The sequence below is a fragment of the Perognathus longimembris genome, chromosome 28 (genome assembly GCF_023159225.1).
Source record: "Perognathus longimembris pacificus isolate PPM17 chromosome 28, ASM2315922v1, whole genome shotgun sequence".
NCBI lineage: Eukaryota > Metazoa > Chordata > Mammalia > Rodentia > Heteromyidae > Perognathus > Perognathus longimembris.
Window position 1 is genome coordinate 60,678,534 of NC_063188.1, and position 17,684 is coordinate 60,696,217.

A 17,684-nucleotide genomic window follows, 5' to 3' on the forward strand; every position below is an offset into this window, starting at 1 on the left:
CTCCTCACCCCTGCAGCGCGGTTGCGTAAGGTGGCTTGTAACAAGACAATTGTATTTGTAAATTTAATGGTAAAATTATTCCAAAAGCTTTAATTAACCCAACCTGGTATTCAAATTATTTATTTGGAAACACAGAATGCTAAAAGCCACCTTTCCACTTTGGCAAGTTTTCTTTCGATCAGTCCATTTCCCAAACAAACCAGCTTTGTCCTTCTGACTTTTTTATGGATGTAGGGTAGGGAGGAATAAGAGAAGGCAGTGAGGAAAAAAGAAGGCAGACAACTAGGATTGGAAAAGAAGAAAAAGAAAACTTGGGAAAGGAGTGGGAACAAGAAGGGTAGGATGTTCCAATCATTAATTTGCAATCATTTTAACAGCCTTTCTTCCACTGTCAAAAAGGGTGAGGAAGATGAAGGGAGTAAGGTTAAGAAATTTTAAATGCCAGTATTACAGGGTAACATTTGGATGAAATTCTTCTCCACTTACAAGCCACAAAGGACTTAGAAGAGCAGCATTTTCAATGGCACCTGCATCATATAGGAGTCTTGAGCCAAATCACAGGCGCTCTGCTTGTCATCAGCAGGCAAGCCTCAGATTTGAAGGAATGTTATTTATTCCCACATAAGATCATGACGGAGCCCATTGTTACAAAGATGATCTAGCTCAGCAGAAAGGCTCCACAATGTTCAGGTTCTTGCATTACCCCAAGATTTAGAACAGATATGCCAAAGCCTGTTCCTGCTCTAGTCTGAGGCGAGTCATGTCGACAGTTTTCCTCAGTTTCATAGGACTGTTTTGTGAAGATAGTGCAATGAAGAGTTGAAGACTTGGCAAAAAGTACAGGTTTTCATAACACTGATGTTTAAATGTGTTCTATCAAACACCTACCTTGGCTTCTTCCAAGCGACCCAGGGCTTTGAGCAGGTTCCCCAGGTCACTGCGAACACAGTACAAATCCTAGAAACCCAGAAATACTGTCATTAATTATGTTCTGTTTTGTGATCAAATTTATCTTGAAAACAACTCTATGCATGTAGCTCCCTGCTATTTTATTTCCAACATATACAACTTGGGCTGGAAATGTGGCTTATTGGTAGAGTGCTTACCTAGCATGCACAAAGCCCTGGGTTTGATTCCTTAGTACCACATAAACAAAACAGAAAAAGCCAGAAGTGTGGCTCAAGTGGTAGAGTGCTAGCAAGCCTTGAGCAAAAGAAACTTAGGGGTAGTGCCCAGGCCCCTGAATTCAATCCCCAGGACTAGCAAAAAAAAAAAAAAAGATACCACTTGACAAAGTACAGGACCACAATCACTCATCTTCAATTCCAAATCTAAAAGGATTCAAAAATTCACTTCGAGTCAGGCATTGGTGGCTCAGGACTATAATCCTATCTACTCAAGAGGCTGAAATCTGAGGATTTCAGTTCAAAGTCAGCCTGGGCAGGAAACTCCATGAGACTCTTATATCCAATGAACCACCAGAAAACTGGAAGTGGCACTGTGTCTCAAAGCGGTAGAGTGCTAGCTGTGAGCAAAAAAGCTCCGAGACAGCGCCCAGGCCATGAGTTCAAACCCCACAACTTTAAAAAATTAACTTGGTTAAACCTAACAATATTAATAGAATTTATTTCTCTTATTTAGTATGAAGGCCCACCTTTTGTTTTACCAGAGAGTTTTTTACCATAGTATTTTACTGTTCTAGACTCGGCTGGGAGATTTATATGTAATATTATTCTCTAACATGCTCAATTTTGAATTGCATTTGGCCTCTCTAGTTTCAAATAAAAGACTATGGGACCTTTCTAGGGCCTCTCTCCTCTCCAAATGTCAGTTGTTAGAAAAAATGATTGCATATTTATTCAACTGTTTTATTCACAGTTTTGATGACTCATTCCTGAATCAAGGACCAGAAATTTTCCATAGCAGGGAAAAACAGTACTGCACTTAGCAAGTGATTACCTATCAACAAAGCTACCCTTTGACACTCAGGCTTATTTAGAAACCTTGACTTCATTTCATGCCTAGGCAAAAGGATTACCATCCAACTACAGCCTCAATCCTGACACCTGCCACTAGATTATTCATTAGTATTAAGTACCATCTGAGTTGAGTGGGTGAATAATGAAAAGCAGTTGACTCTGCGTTTTTATTAGCAGCTCAATTGTGTTGCTAGTCATCTGACTCACTAGTGTTCGTCAGTATGAAATGCTCAGCAGATCAGTGTTTCAGTTTGCCTTTCTCAGACTCTAGCAAGCAACAAGCACAGATAATAGCAATCAATGTGGAGCACGCTTATTATCCTAAATTCTTCCATAAGTCTTAAATTAAGTCCTCAAGTGAAATCTTGTCATGTGCAAGAGAATTATCATATATATTATTCTCTCCACAATCAGTGTTATGATAAACTGCTTTTGTAATTGTTTACTATCACCTATGAGAAAAAACAAAAATGTCTGCCAAAAATTAGAGGCTGCCACAGAATGAACAAAAAACTGTTGTTGGCCAAACTAGACCAGCTTCATGAGCTACCTGACTCAATACTTAAGCAATGATTGATATTTTAGGAGAGTATGGTGTCTCTTACGGCCTTAAGAACAGGCCAATACCAATTCTCATAACATCACAGGTCCCCTTCATCTTATTACAAACTAATTATCCTATAATTTTAGCTTAAGCACTTTTGAACCCTGTTAATACTCCCAGAAGTAAGTAACAAACATACATTTTATAATGTTCTCCTATACTCAAACTCTAGGGGCAGTTAGCTCTTTGTTTTGGCAGATTACAACTGAATAGTTCAATCTGTTCATACAAGCTACTTCTACCACTTAATTGTGATTATACATCTTTGAACTGTTATCAACTCCTTTACCTTCTCTGAGCCATAATTATCAGAAGTCTCAAAATAATTCTTCAACAATGACACTAATGACTACTCATTTTAGCCAACTGTTACATAATTTGACCCTCTAGTTTCTATAAACTCTTGGATGCCATCCAAGTCCTGACAGCATATCTATCTATATATTTAATTGTATCATCGAGAGCCATTACAGCATACTAAATCAAGTTAACACAGTTAAAAACAGATTTCCAAGAGTACTATAATATAATCAATAAGGCATAGGAAAAGGTAGAGTATCATATTAAATGTAATAGTGAAATCTAACTCTCTTAATTGGGGAACCAAACCTATATGAATACCCACAAATACAATCAAGTACCTAATGTCTAGAAAATACCAAGATGCTACCATTCTTGCCAGAAGTGCAAAATCCATGGCATCAAACTGTATATATGTTAAGTCCAAATATCTGCCAAGAGAATCATATTACTAAATGCTGGCCCATTCTGTGTATCTCAAGTAATACCCTTCATTTAACCTTTATTCAATTCAATAATAATCTTAAACTGCAAGGAAAATAAGTTGAATCATTGTCACCAAAGGCCTTATCATCTATATGAAAGGACAAGACACACATACTAAATGCCCACAGTAGTGAAAATGTTGAGAAAAGTTTAAGCTGGGCCTCAGAGGATGAATAGAGATTTAACAAAGGAAGTGAGCATGTCATCAAGGGGAAGTAGTATGAATCATGGTAAAGAATTTTATGTTCCTGTAAAACTACCCTCCCTAAGAGAGCAACTGCTGCCCCCACCTCCTGACCCTTTAACATCTCTATATATACACATCAAGTAAAATCAGGTCAACAAAAACCTACATAGTTTTCAATTGCCTCTCAAATTAAATTCCAACTCCTCAGCTTCTATTCTTCTGAAATCTTCCAATTGACTCTGTTCTGCTACACTCACTTCTTGTTACTACTTGACTCACCACTTCAGCCACGGAAGTCTACTTGCTATTTACCATCCTACAGAATGCTTACGTTATAAGCACCCACTCAAAAGAATCTTCTGATTAATACTCTCCAACAATAATCATCCAAGGCAAGGAACTTACATCGTTTTTTCCTTTGTGGGTCAGATTTGTTTCATGGAAACCTACAACTTTTTCCTTACAGAACATATCTCTCTAATTCCTAACCAACAATAAGCACTCAAGTATTTAAACATGACATTTCTAAGGTAGAACAGAGAAATAGAAATATATAATTTTTGACAGTTCAGCTGTATAAGTGAGGCTTGAAATAATATGACAATAACACATGGTAGTTGGGATACCAGTAGCTCTCAGTGCTAGTAGCCACAATCAAAGCAGAAGCAATCAATGTCAACAACCCAATAAATACAGAAACAGAGTGGCTAGGAGCAACTCAGGGTTATAGACATTATACAAATTATGCAATTTATGAATAATTCATAAAAGGGATTGTTAGGTATGAGCAATTCTAGTGAGCTATCATGCAAAAAACCCAGCAGATGCAATACCTTTAAATATAAGCAAAGGTTTTAGCAAATTTTTAACCATCTGGCACTAAAAAAAGCAATTAGGAATATCAAACTATGAAACAGATCTATATTTTAAGTACTTTCTATAATCAAATTAGAGACTAACTTCTAAATAGACATTTAAAGATAATCATGCTAAAAGCCAATAAACTACCTTAATATTTTAATTTTTCACTTTGATAAAACCAAAAGAATGAGTATAACTATTTTTCATAGAACACCAATTGTATCTATGAATTAGTCATAATGTAATGATGCATGCGCACACGTGCACGCACCAGTCCTGGAGCTTGAACTCAGCAATGTCCCTGGCTTCTTTTTGCTTAAGGCTAGCACTCTACCACTTGAGCCACAGCACCACTTTCGGCTTTTTCTGTTTATGTGGTGCTAAGGAATTGAACTGAACCCGAGGACTCGTGCATGGAAGGCACTATCACTGAGCCACATTCCCAGCCCAGTAATGATGCTTTTAAGTACTAAGAACACAATGTAAGGAACAAAGTCAAGATCCTATTAGCAATAAATTAACAAAGGGCATCTGACAGTTTAGTTCTAGTTAGCATTACCAATATCCTCATATATACTGACATATTAATATATCACCATGGTATGACAAAATCAGGGGAAATGAAACAAATCTGTTACCATAAAAATATGGAAAAATAACATCATCCACTAGAATACAGAAACAGACAGTACATAAGGCAGTAAATATGGTCAAAAGGTAATCCCATTAGTTTAGTACTATTTCATGTCTTCTGTGGGTCCTAATAGTAGATATGCCTTGAGAGGAATGAGGTACAAAGCCTAGTAGGAGCACACAGAGAACTGCTTAAGACTTTGTTGCTAATTAAGTAACACTGTAACAAAAATTACATGCACAAATATACACCTATATACATTAAGTATCACTGAAAGATTACACAGCAAGTTATTCATTACCTCCAAAGGTAACTGCAACTATTCACTAGGTCCATTCAAAAGGCAATAAAAAACCAGAAAAGGTTAAATTCAGAAAATTAACTAAGGGGGGCTGGGGATATGGCCTAGTGGCAAGAGAGCTTGCCTCGTATACATGAGGCCCTGGGTTCGATTCCCCAGCACCACATATACAGAAAACGGCCAGAAGTGGCACTGTGGCTCAAGTGGTAGAGTGCTAGCCTTGAGCAAAAGGAAGCCAGGGACAGTGCTCAGGCCCTGAGTCTAAGGCCCAGGAGTGGCCAAAAAAAAAAAAAAGAAAAAGAAAAAGAAAATTAACTAAGGGGGCTGGAAAGGTGGATTAGTGGTAGAGTGCTTGCCTAGCATGCATAAAGCACTGGGTTTGATTCCTCAGCACCACATATATAGAAAGGCCAGAAGTGGCACTGTGGCTCAAGTGGTAGAGCACTAGCCTTGAGCACAGAGAGGCTCAGGGACAGTGCCCAGGGGCCCAAGCCCCAGGACTGGCAAAAAAAAAAAAAGAAAGAAAGAAAGAAATTAACTGGAAAAAAAAACTTAGGTATATGGCTGGGGATATAGCCTAGTGGCAAGAGTGCCTGCCTCGGATACACGAGGCCCTAGGTTCGATTCCCCAGCACCACATATACAGAAAACGGCCAGAAGTGGTGCTGTGGCTCAAGTGGCAGAGTGCTAGCCTTGAGCGGGAAGAAGCCAGGGACAGTGCTCAGGCCCTGAGTCCAAGGCCCAGGACTGGCCAAAAAAAAAAAAAAAAAAAAAAAACTTAGGTATGATTTTAAAAAAAGTGTTCACAGAAAGCTGGGTGCTGGTGGCTCATACCTGTAATCCTAGCTACTCAAGAGGCTGAAATCCACAGGAAAGTCTGTGTGACTTTTATCTCCCTCCAATTAACTACCAGAAAACCGGAAGTGACACTGTGGCTCAAGTCGTAGAGCACTGGCCTTGAGCTGAAGAGCTCAGTTCAAGCCCCATTGACCAAAAAAGTGTTCAGAGATGAGAGGCACTGGTGGGCTTATGCCCTGTGATTCTAGTTACTCCAACTGAGATATGAGGACCACAGTTCAAAGCCAGCCCAGGGAAGGGAAATCCATAAGATTGTTATCTCCCATTAACCACCAAAAGTGGAGCTATGGCTCTAGCCTTGAGCAAAAAGAAGCCAGGGGCAGTGCTCAGAACCAACAGGATAATGCCAGCTGGGTGCTGGTGGCTCACACCTGTAAATCCTAGCTACTAAGGAGAATGAGATCTGAGGATCTCAGTTCAAAACCAGCCCTGGTTCAAAGCCAGCCCGGCCAGGAAAGCCCTTGAGACTCTTACCTCCAATTTACCAGAAAACCTGAAGTGGTGCTATGGCTCAAGTGGTAGAGCTCTAGACTTAAGCTGAAGAGCTCAGGGACAGTGCCAAGGCCCAGCCCCATAACTGACACTGACTGACACAAACACACACACACACACACACACACACACACACACACACACACACACACACACACACACACACACACACACACACACACACACACACACACACACACACACACACACACACACAAAGAACCAACAGGATAGACATTATCAATGGTTCTCAAACTACCTTGAGGGTTAGATGCCCTTTGGGTAGTCCCTTTTCATCTTTTTTTACTTCAAGGTTTGCTTTGAAAATGTTCAGGCTCAGGTTTCATCAGAACTAGCTACACGATGGAACAAAGTTACATAACAAGGACTCCAAGGGTTTTGTTTTTTAACAAAATTGTAAAATTGTAAATACTATACCATCTACTTTGAAGGATCTTTGTGAGGATTTAGAAAGACCAGTAACTTAAACAATTAGCACAGGGAGCACAGAAAACTTTTCATAAACAGTAAGTACAGTAACTGATACTAATTATTAACCATTTCCATAGTGGTTACAAAATAGAATGCTTACAATGCTGCTTTGGATAATTTATTAACTTTTTCTGGATTCCTATAACCCCTCTTAAACCTCTTACCTCTTAAGTTTACAGCTACTTTATCTAACTACATAAAAAGTTGTGAGAACAAGTCTTACATTTTCCTGTCTTCAGAGACCCTAGTACAATATGAACTTAATGACTTTGAGCTGGACCTCACTTGTTCCCCAGAACACCTACAACTTAGACCAAAAGAAAACAACATAAGTAACAAAGTGAAGTCTAATGTAGTTACTATTACTACCAATCTACCACTTCTAATTACATTGAGCAAGTAGGACATTAAGGAACCATTTTTGTAGCATAGCTTTGATTTCATTAATTTATATAATAGCACTTTGGTTTAACAATTTTACATTACAGAATAAGACCTTTCATCCACCATTCTTTGAAAACCGTTGCAACCACGTATCAGAATTTATCCAAAGTTAACCAAAGCTGTGTCATATCTTGTACTTTAGTGCTATTACTTAAAAAAAAGATTGACTATTACTTTCTTGTAAGGATTTTTGTGCACTTGCTTTATAAGATACATTTTTTAAAACATAAAAGCAAACCAGTTTCAGTATTTTCATCATTTTAAGTGCATAAACATTTTTAAACTCTTTATTGCATGCAAACATTTCAATGTCCAAAGTATCAAACTTTCTGCAAAGGGAAAATAACAATTAAAATTTTACTTACAGGATTGTACTGAAGAGCAGAGACATAAGCTTGTACTGCTCCTTCCATGTCACCTGCCGCTACTAAGGCGGCTGCCAGATTAATATAACCATCGATGAAATCAGGTTTGAGACGCAATGCATGCCGATAATGCTCAATTGCCTCCTGCAACTGCCCTCTCTCCTTGTACACATTCCCCAAATTGGAATAGGCTTCTGCTAGAAGAGGATTCTGTTTAATTGCCAAGGTGCTAAAGTGAGCAGATCTGGAAAAGGCGAAAGTGTTAATGCATGGGTATGCACGTTAATATAAAAGAAAGCAAGGCCCATATGTAACTGTTCACAGTTTCTGAAGATCTTGTGCTACTGCTAATTAGGCAACAGTACATTATTTTTAACTGGCATACAGCAAGAAAAATCTTGGAAATCTAAGTTTTTCAAAAGTGGAAGTATTCTAGATTTCAAATTGAAAAGCTTTTTCTTATTAGATAAAATTCTTTCTAGAGTCGTTTGACCAAACTGCCATATTGTAAATCATCATTGAAGTCAAGAATTAACATGCTGGCCAGACTTCTGTAGCTCATGCCTGTAATACTAGCTACTCAGAAGGCTGATATCTGAGAATGGTGGTTTGAAGCCAGCCCAGACAGTAAAGCTCATGAGCTTCTCATCTTCAATTAACTACCAAAAAGCCAGAAGTAGAGCTGTGGCTCAAATAGTAGAGTGCTAGCAAGAAAGCTCAGGGACAGCACCCAGGCCCTGAGATAAAGCCCCAGGATTGGAACCACAAAGAAAAAAAGACTTAACATGCTGTGTGCATGAGTCTCATTGTCCATTTGTTGGTGTAAATATAATGATGCAAATAACACATCATTAAATGTCTAAATACGCCAGAATGACAATTTCTTTTAAAGAATAGGAGTAAAAATCCTTCCCTTTTAACTAATTCAACTGATTAGCTAAAAGTAACACTTAATAAAACTTAATGACACATTTCCAACTTGAACTACATATGCACCTCCTACCCATAGCATATACAGTATCATTTCTGAGCATGTCAGTCTTATAAAGACAAGTCTTATAAAGATGCGACCAGATCTTCAGATGTATATTAAGAATTTATTATCTGAAGCAACATACCCAGGTGGGCAAAGTCTAGAAAAAGATTCTAGTCATATCATCATCACCACACAAAAGGCAAGAAAAACCAACAGCTGGGCATGTGAGCCAAAAAGCAGATGTGTTTCAGTGGCTCAGTTGAAACTCAAGTACTGGAAAAATTTCAAGTCCAGATATTTCATTATCATTTTTTTTTGAGCTCAGCACCCAGAAGCTGATACTCCCACCACATCTCCTACCTGTCCAGCCTTCGACACTGGAAGTGTATAGATGAAAGTAATAAAAGCACACCAGTATTGTCTGGCTCTTGTCTCCAGAGCTGCATGCAGTGTCTCTCAGCTGCCTCAAAATCTCCTGCCTGATATTCCCGATGTGCCAACTCAGCTAACCCTTGGAAGGAAAGCATACGTTTCGTTGGTTCTGGAGAATCATCAAAACATTTGAGGGAAGGAGGGGGGAAAACAAAAAGTTAGAAATGCAAACAAAAAAATGTAAAAACATGGTATATTCAACTTAAAGATGAAAATGCTTGAAACTATGTAAAGCACTAGAGTGTTCTGCATGGCAATTTACAGCCCCAAGTAAACACCAGTTGCAGAACTGGCCCATTAATGCACTCATCAATTCTTTTCTAAACCATATATATTTACTTCTGTTTACATTTTAAATATTTTGTACTTTTAAATTATAAAGATTCATTAAGCATTTTGTACTATTATAATCACAGGTAGAATCTAAAGATTCATTAAACATTTTGTACTTTTAAATTATAAATCATAGGAAACATCTAAAGATTCATTAAACATTTTGTACTTTTAAATTACAAGTAAGTAGCATCTAAAAATTCATTAAACATTTTGTACTTTTAAATTATAAATCATAAGTAGCATCTAAAGAGTCATTAAACATTGTGTACTTTTAATTATAAATCATAGGTAACATCTAAAGATTCATTAGACATTGTTCTTAGTTAACATACTGAAACAAAACATTGACTATACAATCTACAAAAGTCACAAGACTATATTTAATAACATTAAAAATAGGGCTAGGAATGTGGCTTAGTGGTAGAGTGCTTCACTAGCATGCAGGAAGCCCAGGATTCAATTCCTCAGTCCCACAAAACAGAAAAAGCTGGAAGTGGCTCAAGTGGTAGAGTACTAGCCTAGAGCAAAAGTTCAGGGACAGTGCCCAGGCCCTGAGTTCAAGCCCCAGGACTGGCAAAAAATAAAACAACCTACTAGGAAACAGTACATTAGCCCTTGTTTCAGACTGGAGTTTTAGGGCGTGATAATCTACCTATTAACACGAGTAGGGACACCAAATGTATTTTTTAACACTTTATATTGATGTGTTTGTACCTTTCAGAACCTACTTTTTAAAAGAGGTAATTAGAGATAGATAAGCCTAAGGGAAAAACCTTAAAAGTCAAGACACTATTTCTTAAATAATTCATAAAGAAGATAAATTCAGCTGTCAAACACCAAAATATTTAATAGGGACATCAAACGTTTTAAATAAAGATCCAACCGTACATGATGGCTCTTCTACCATCCCCAACTCCAAGAGATTTAATTAGCTAAACCTCACCCGTGGTGCTTTAGCATTAACATTTTTTAAACTGCTTTGGCGCTAACTAAAGAGCAAACAACCCTATATAACAACCACCAAGCAGCAACCTACAACTGCAGGGAATTTGTTTTAAAAAATTGAGAATTCCAAGGCCAGCCTAGACTACATAGTGAAAGTGTCTCAAAAAAAAAGAGAGAACAAAACTTTGTTTAAAAAAAATTCATTTTAAAAAGGCATCTAATTTATAGCTGTACATACTTATAACAAAATTAGAAAAATGAATAAGCTTGATGAAAGTACAGGGGAGGAGAAAATAAGAACAAAAGAAAGTAAAATAGAAATGGGGGAGTTAAGAAGGGGAGAAGTAAGGTAAACCGAGGATCAAAAGGGTTTTTTTAAGGTTAAAAGGAAAGAAAATGCTAGACCATAAACATTGGATGAAGCACAACAGAATAAAAACAAAACCTCATTCCTGTGTGGTTAATTCAAATACATAAAGGGTAGAAAGCCCCAGGAGGCAGGGAACCTTCCTAAATCTCAACTGTAAATATTTATCTAAACAGCGACAAGTTGGGAATTCAACCACAGCACTATCACCTAGATAGTTGAATTCAAAGCCACAAATTTCTTAGTTTTGCCAAGGTCACAGTGACAAGCTCAAATTTGAGCCTAGCTTCCCTAATCACCGGAGCTGATCAGTGTTCCGGATAACGGGGAGAGCTAAGTAAATTTCCTGTCAGAATAGAATGCACAGCTGACCACAAAAACAAAGAGTACAAAGGCTTGCATTCAAATCGGGGAGGGGGACGCTGGAAGGGTAATCTCGCTAATACAAAGTCGAAAATTAAATTTTAGATTAACTAGCTCCTTACACTTCGTCGCTCCTTAATTTACCACACTACGTTGTCACTTCTCAAAGCGGCTCGTCTGTTCTTTTAATACTGCAAGTGACCACTTCCTCAAATAAAACAAGGGATAAAAATGACCAACTAGTAGAAAAATCTAGCACAAAATCTTAAATCTCGGTGGGGGAACTGGGGAGGGGGGTGTCAGATTGTTACTCTCACTCCCTACAATTATGAATAAGATGCTACTTCAGATTCAGCAATTATTTACTGCACAATGTCCAAAAGCAGTAACTAAAACCCTTGACTCATCGCAACTGCGAAACAAGCACAAAATAACCTCGTGGGAAACCTCAGAAGCGCAGCGCAACTCCCCACCCCCTCCCGCCCCAAATAGCCTCCATATGGAAAGGCAGGCGAAGGACACTCCTACAATTTGGTTGTTTTCTTATTTTTAGTAGCAAATGCTCGCGACTGAATCATCTGCTGGGGTAACCGCTTTGCACTTGGGCAGCTACACTCCAGTTGCTTTACAAAACTCTTCAAGCAAGGATGGAAAATATATATATATATATATATATATATATATATATATATGCCCTATGAATAAAGACATACCCGGCTAAAGGATGGGGATGGAAGCCCCCGAGGCAGCGGCGGAGGAATACAGCGAGAAAGTAACACAAAGCGAGAATTGGGGCGGGCAAGGTGGTCAACCCCAAAGCCTTGGCATGAGGTAGCTTCTCCCCCAAAGCTAGGAAGCGGACGGCAGAGCTGACAACTCCGGCAAAGGAAAAGGGTGTGGTTCCCCGCGGGCAGGGAGGAGCAAGGGGGTGGGAAACGCAGGGTGGGGGGGGGAGCGGGTGGAATTGGGCGAGGGCAAAAGGAAGCCCCTGGAAATTTCCAATTGAAACCAGGAGCGCTCAACCAAATAATTTTCTTTAAAGCCCCCAAAGCGCTGCCCAATATTCCCTCTTCTTGAGGTTACTTGTAGCACCTCGACGAGCTCTTGTTAATCTTTGCGTGATGCAAAGTGAGAATGTGATTACATCGAATGGCACCCCCGCCCGAGATTGGCAGAGAAAGACCAAATGAAGCCAAGGAGAGAAGGGCTGGAGGAGGCGGTGGGAGAAAAGGAGAGGGCAAAGAGCTGAAATTTGGGGAGAAAAAATAGTTGCGACGGGCACTGAGAGAACAGGGATTCCAACGTAGTTCAGCCAAGACATTCTAAGCGCGCACGTGTGGCTCAAGCGTCCCGGGAGAGTAGAATGCTACAACAGTCATGGGGTTACGAAAAAACAAAAATCGCAGGCGAAATGCAAGCAAGCAAGCAGGAAGGGCAGAATGTTTAAGGAACAGACGACAGCGGAAAACAATCGAATGCCAGTAGACCACGAAAATCTCAGCAATGCCATTGATGCAATGGAGATGATTAGAAGGAGGGGAATGATGAGAGGTGCAGAACGGTGCCAGACCCCCAAAAAGGTGTCTGCCAAGGTAGAAAAGGATACTGGTACCTGTACTATCGGCCACGTTGCCCACGGAAGACGCCATCTGGAGCTTCTTGAAGGAGAGTACGTAGGGAGTGATTGGTTCCTACTGTCGCCACAACTGGCAATAATACTTCTGAAGGCAGTAGGAAGGTTAGTTGCTGCCGTGTCGGTGTTTGCAAAGGCTTAAGTAGTGGCAGCAGTTGCAAGCCTCGAACCTTAGAAACTCCGGTTTAGCATTTACCTCTCGCAATCTTGAAATGGCGGCTATAGCTCCTCGACCGAAACAACACACGCCGGAACTACTTTCTGTTACAATCAAGTGCCCACGCGGAAGTAGCGCTGTAACCAGCACTACCAACAACGTGGCTGTAATCAGTCACTTGCTCTTAAGTAACCTTCCGCCCAGGGCTTATTGCGACAAACGCGATTATGTGGAGAGCGCATGCGACAACCCTGTCAACCCTACTCCGGGTTAGAGCACTTTGTGGGACGGGAGTGTCCCAAGTTACGGGAGTGAAGCGGAAGGGTTAAAAAAATGTAATCACACGTCGAATACACTTTTGCCAAGTGATAAAATACAATGTAAATGTTGGCAGAAATACTAGAGACGTCTAAACAACTTTAATCAACTTTTTTCTTACGAAATACATAGTTACCTTGCCAGCGAGGACGATCCGGAGCCAGTAAATATAAATACAGATAATTGCATTTCCATTGTTGGAAACGCTGAAAAAGAGGGTTTCTTTTCAAATTCCCTCTTAATTCTGACTCCATCCATTGAAGCACTTGGATAAAAAAGACTGACATTTTGGCAGAGCCAAAAGCATCTAATCATCAGTATCTGTGACCACTTAGACCGAAATTTCAAAACCGGTGCCGGGATCGGAAGAGTTATGCCCAAGGTTGTAGCGCAAATGCTTAACTCGGGATCAATCTGAGCACGTGCATGCTGAAAGCGACCGTAAAATGTTTTTAAAAAATCAAAAAAAGACTTTTCTCATCTAGATCCGAGACGCTACTGCGAGCTAAGACCGTGTTGTCACAGATACCTGTAAATCGTCACTCTCTGTGAGGTCATTCAGCTCAAGGCAGTTTCCCTGAGCTAAATGCATTCACTTGCCATCTATCTAAACCACAAGTCTAGATGGAGTCATGACTTGCCTTCCTCTGACAAATCAGCTCTTAGCTGCCTAAGGTGGTTTCAAGTTCGACTCTTCAGACATTTTGTCACATTGTTACTGATTTACATAGCATCTCTTGTTCTTGAAAGGATTAGGGATAGATTGGCACATCAGGGGGAAATTATTACAAGCTACTGGAGGCTACAAATTGCATCTCTCAAAGCCTTTTGCTTTGGAAAAGTCTTTGATGTAAGAAAAGTAGGTTACTTGCAAGAGGGAAAAAAGAGGCTCTGTGGTACGAGTGGGGAGGGTCAATGGAGAGGGTGAGAAAGGGTGAAGGTGGCCCTACTACTTTATTTCCATGTATAAGAATAGAACAATGGGACCTAGTGAAATTGTTTTAAGAGGGCAGAAGGGGGAAGGGAATAAGGCAAAATGATAGAGGAGGTAAGATTAGGTTAATGTGGTACATTGTATCCATGTATGAAACTATCAAAATTGAAATCCCCTCGTACAATAATTGTGTGAATGAAAAGAATTTTAAGAGATTTGTTTTAATTTTTAAAACATATCCATGGCCACATAACTATGGGACTGTTTAGGAGAATGCAAGGAGAAGAAGGGGGGGGGAAGATGGAGGGCAAATAATTTTGAAATATACAACAGAACAAGGAATCTGGATGGAATCTGTTGATTAATTGGGGGCTAGGGGTAGACAGGAAAGGAAACAGGGTTATTCAGAGCAAAACACAATATCTGCACTTCTGAAATACTACAGTGTAACCCTTTGGTGCAATTATTATACACTAAGGAATGACAGGAAAGTATAACAGGTGCTCTGTTGAGGGATTGAGCAACCCTTGGAGGAGGGATGGCTAATGAAGAGGGTAAATGAAGGTGACTATGGTCCAAGTAGTTTATTTTGCTTGTGTGAAAAGAGAACAAAGTAACCTTTTGAACTTGTTTTAAGAAGTGAAAAGTGGAAGCCCAGGTGTTGTGGCTTACACCTGTCATCCTAGCTACACACAAGGCTAACACCTAGAGGATCAAGGTCCAAAACCAGCCTGGGCAGAAAAGTCTAAGAGACTGTATCTCCAAATAACCAGCGAAATGCTAGTCTGAAAGCTTGATTTAAGTAACAGAGCACCAGCCTAGCAAGTGTAAGGCCCTGAGTTCAAACCCAAGTACTGCAACAAAGATAGGAAGAGGAGAAGGAACAGTGACAAAGTGAAGTTGATTGAGATACATTGCATATATGTGTGGAAATATCACAATGACCCTCTTACACAAGGTATGTAAAAAAAATACAGAATTAAAAAAGGTCAGTAAATTTCTTCGGGAGGGTGAGGGAAAGGGCACAGAACTTGGAAAAAGTGCAGCAGTGGAGCTCCCTGGACATTGATGAACGTGAACTATGTAATTCATGTGTGGAGACAGGAGGGACTGGAAGAGAATGAGGGAACAGAAGACACTGTATGAGAGGAAATGTACTCATTACCTGACCCATGTAATGGTAATCCCTCTGTATATCACCTCTATAATAACAATAAAGTAAATTAAATTTTTAAAGTTTCTACCACATAACACCTGGACAACATAAAAAAATTTACATTTTGTTTCAATTTCTTGGTCACAGCTAATTATGGGTATGACCACAGAAAACATCACAATCTTGCTAATTTATTCCATACCCATAATCAAGATTCACATCATGCAGGGAAAAAGACAAAATTTACTACACAAAACCTCCAGGAACTTGGTCACTAACCTCTTCCTTTAATTTTATTTAACTGGTTAAGTTTCACTCACCTTCATCAAGTACCTGTCCCCCACCTGTGGTAAATTAATTTTAACAAAACAGACTTCTTAATATATATAGCAGATGTTTAAAGAGCAGGTGCTGATTAATTAGGGGAAAAGTTCTGATTAAATACTAGCATATGGGGCACTGGTGGCTCACCTCTATAATCCTAGTTTTATTTTTTATTTTTATTTATTTATTTTTTTTGGCCAGTCCTAGGCCGTGAACTCAGGGCCTGAGCACTGTCCCTGGCTTCTTTTTTGCTCAAGGCTAGCACTCTGCCACTTGAGCCACAGCGCCACTTCTGGCCATTTTCTGTATATGTGGTGCTGAGGAATCGAACCCAGGGCCTCATGTATACGAGGCAAGCACTCTTGCCACTAGGCCATATTCCCAGCCCCTATAATCCTAGTTTTAAAGGAGGCTCAGGTCTTAAGACCTGGGCACACAGCCAGTCCAGGGAATAGTCAGAGACTCTTTTATGTCCAATTAACTAGCAGAAAAAACTGACTGGAGGTATGGCTTCAGAGGTAGTACTCCATCTGTGAGTAGAAAAAGCCAAGTGAGTTCAAGCCCCAACACCAGCACAAAACTATAAATAAATAGTCAGGTCATGTTCCCAGTCAGATAGGCTATTTGCTTTATATAGAATATTTGTTTTGTTTTGTTTTTCAAGACCAGGACTGGAATTAAATATCTGACACTTTTGCTCATTGGCTGGCACTCTATCACCTGAGCCACATATCTATCCTCTCATATGGAATATCTGTGACAAGTTTCTCCCCTTGAAGAGTCACAGGGATATTACGATACATTTTGCTGCTATGGAAAACTGGATGGTGAAACTCACTATAACTCAATAGGAAAAAAAAAAATCTTTCAATAAACCAATGGCATGCTCCTGTAATCTGAAACTTCTCAGGAGTCTGAGATCCAGAAGATTGCGCTTCAAAGCCAGCTCTGCCTGGAAAAGCCTGAGAGAACCTATCTTCAATTAATTAGGAAAAAGCCAAACTAGAGGATCAAGTCGCAGAATGCAAAGCTGAGGGAGGAAGCTGAGCAAGCTTGAGGCCTTGTGTTCAAACTCCCACACAGGACAAAAACAAACCAAAACAAAAAGCCCGGAAGGTGTAGTTTAAATAACTTATTCATCAGACAAACATGTCTTCCTCAGCCAATAAAATATCATTTACTATAATCTCTATGTGAAAGGCACAGTGGAGACATAAAACAAACAAGGTCCTCACCCTCAATGAACTTGAAGCCTAGTAAACAGACACAAAAAGTCACTATAGAACAATTCAGACGAAATTATTTAGACAATAAAATACATCAGTCTCAGCCAGTGCCTGGTGATCACACCTGTAATGCTAACTACTCAGAAGACTGAAACCTGAAGGATTGTTGTTCAAACTATCCAAGGCAAAAAGAAAAAAAAATCTGCTAGACTCCATCTCCAATCACCCAGTAAAATGCCAAACAGGGGGCATAGCTCAAGTGGTACACTGCCAGCCACAACAAGAAAGTCCAGTAAGAGATAAGTTCAAGCCCCAGCACTGGCTTAGTAAATAAATAAATAAGCAGGCAAACAACACTGGTTGCAGCAGGCACCAGTCAAAACCTCAATATGGGAACCTGCTTTGATATGCAGGCAAGACATCTCACTATGCCCAGCTGTAAACAACCCTTTGTGGGCCAAATGGAAAAGCCCCAACTTCCTAGACCTAATGGTGCTTTCAATAATCTGCCTCC

The 17,684-nt window shown here is 39.7% G+C and overlaps 1 protein-coding gene and 1 long non-coding RNA gene across 3 annotated transcripts in view; one reads left to right on the forward strand and one right to left on the reverse strand.

Annotated features, from left to right (window-relative positions):
• Positions 1-13,335, reverse strand: part of Ogt (O-linked N-acetylglucosamine (GlcNAc) transferase) — a 51,608-nt gene extending 38,273 nt beyond the window's left edge. The window contains exons 1-4 of one of the 2 annotated variants that reach the window (XM_048335817.1): positions 13,252-13,335; positions 9,340-9,520; positions 8,004-8,247; positions 889-957 (exon numbers count right to left, since the gene is read on the reverse strand). In XM_048335817.1, the coding sequence (XP_048191774.1) occupies positions 889-957; positions 8,004-8,247; positions 9,340-9,506 (480 nt within the window). In that variant the 5' untranslated portion in view covers positions 9,507-9,520; positions 13,252-13,335. Of the gene's footprint in view, positions 1-888; positions 958-8,003; positions 8,248-9,339; positions 9,521-13,034 lie in introns of both variants that reach the window. The other variant, XM_048335815.1, reaches the window with a different exon arrangement.
• Positions 2,098-9,231, forward strand: LOC125343411. The gene is made up of 3 exons (XR_007209331.1): positions 2,098-2,228; positions 8,551-8,556; positions 9,220-9,231. It is a non-coding gene; the product is annotated as an uncharacterized LOC125343411 (long non-coding RNA).
• Positions 13,336-17,684: the final 4,349 nt, after the last annotated feature.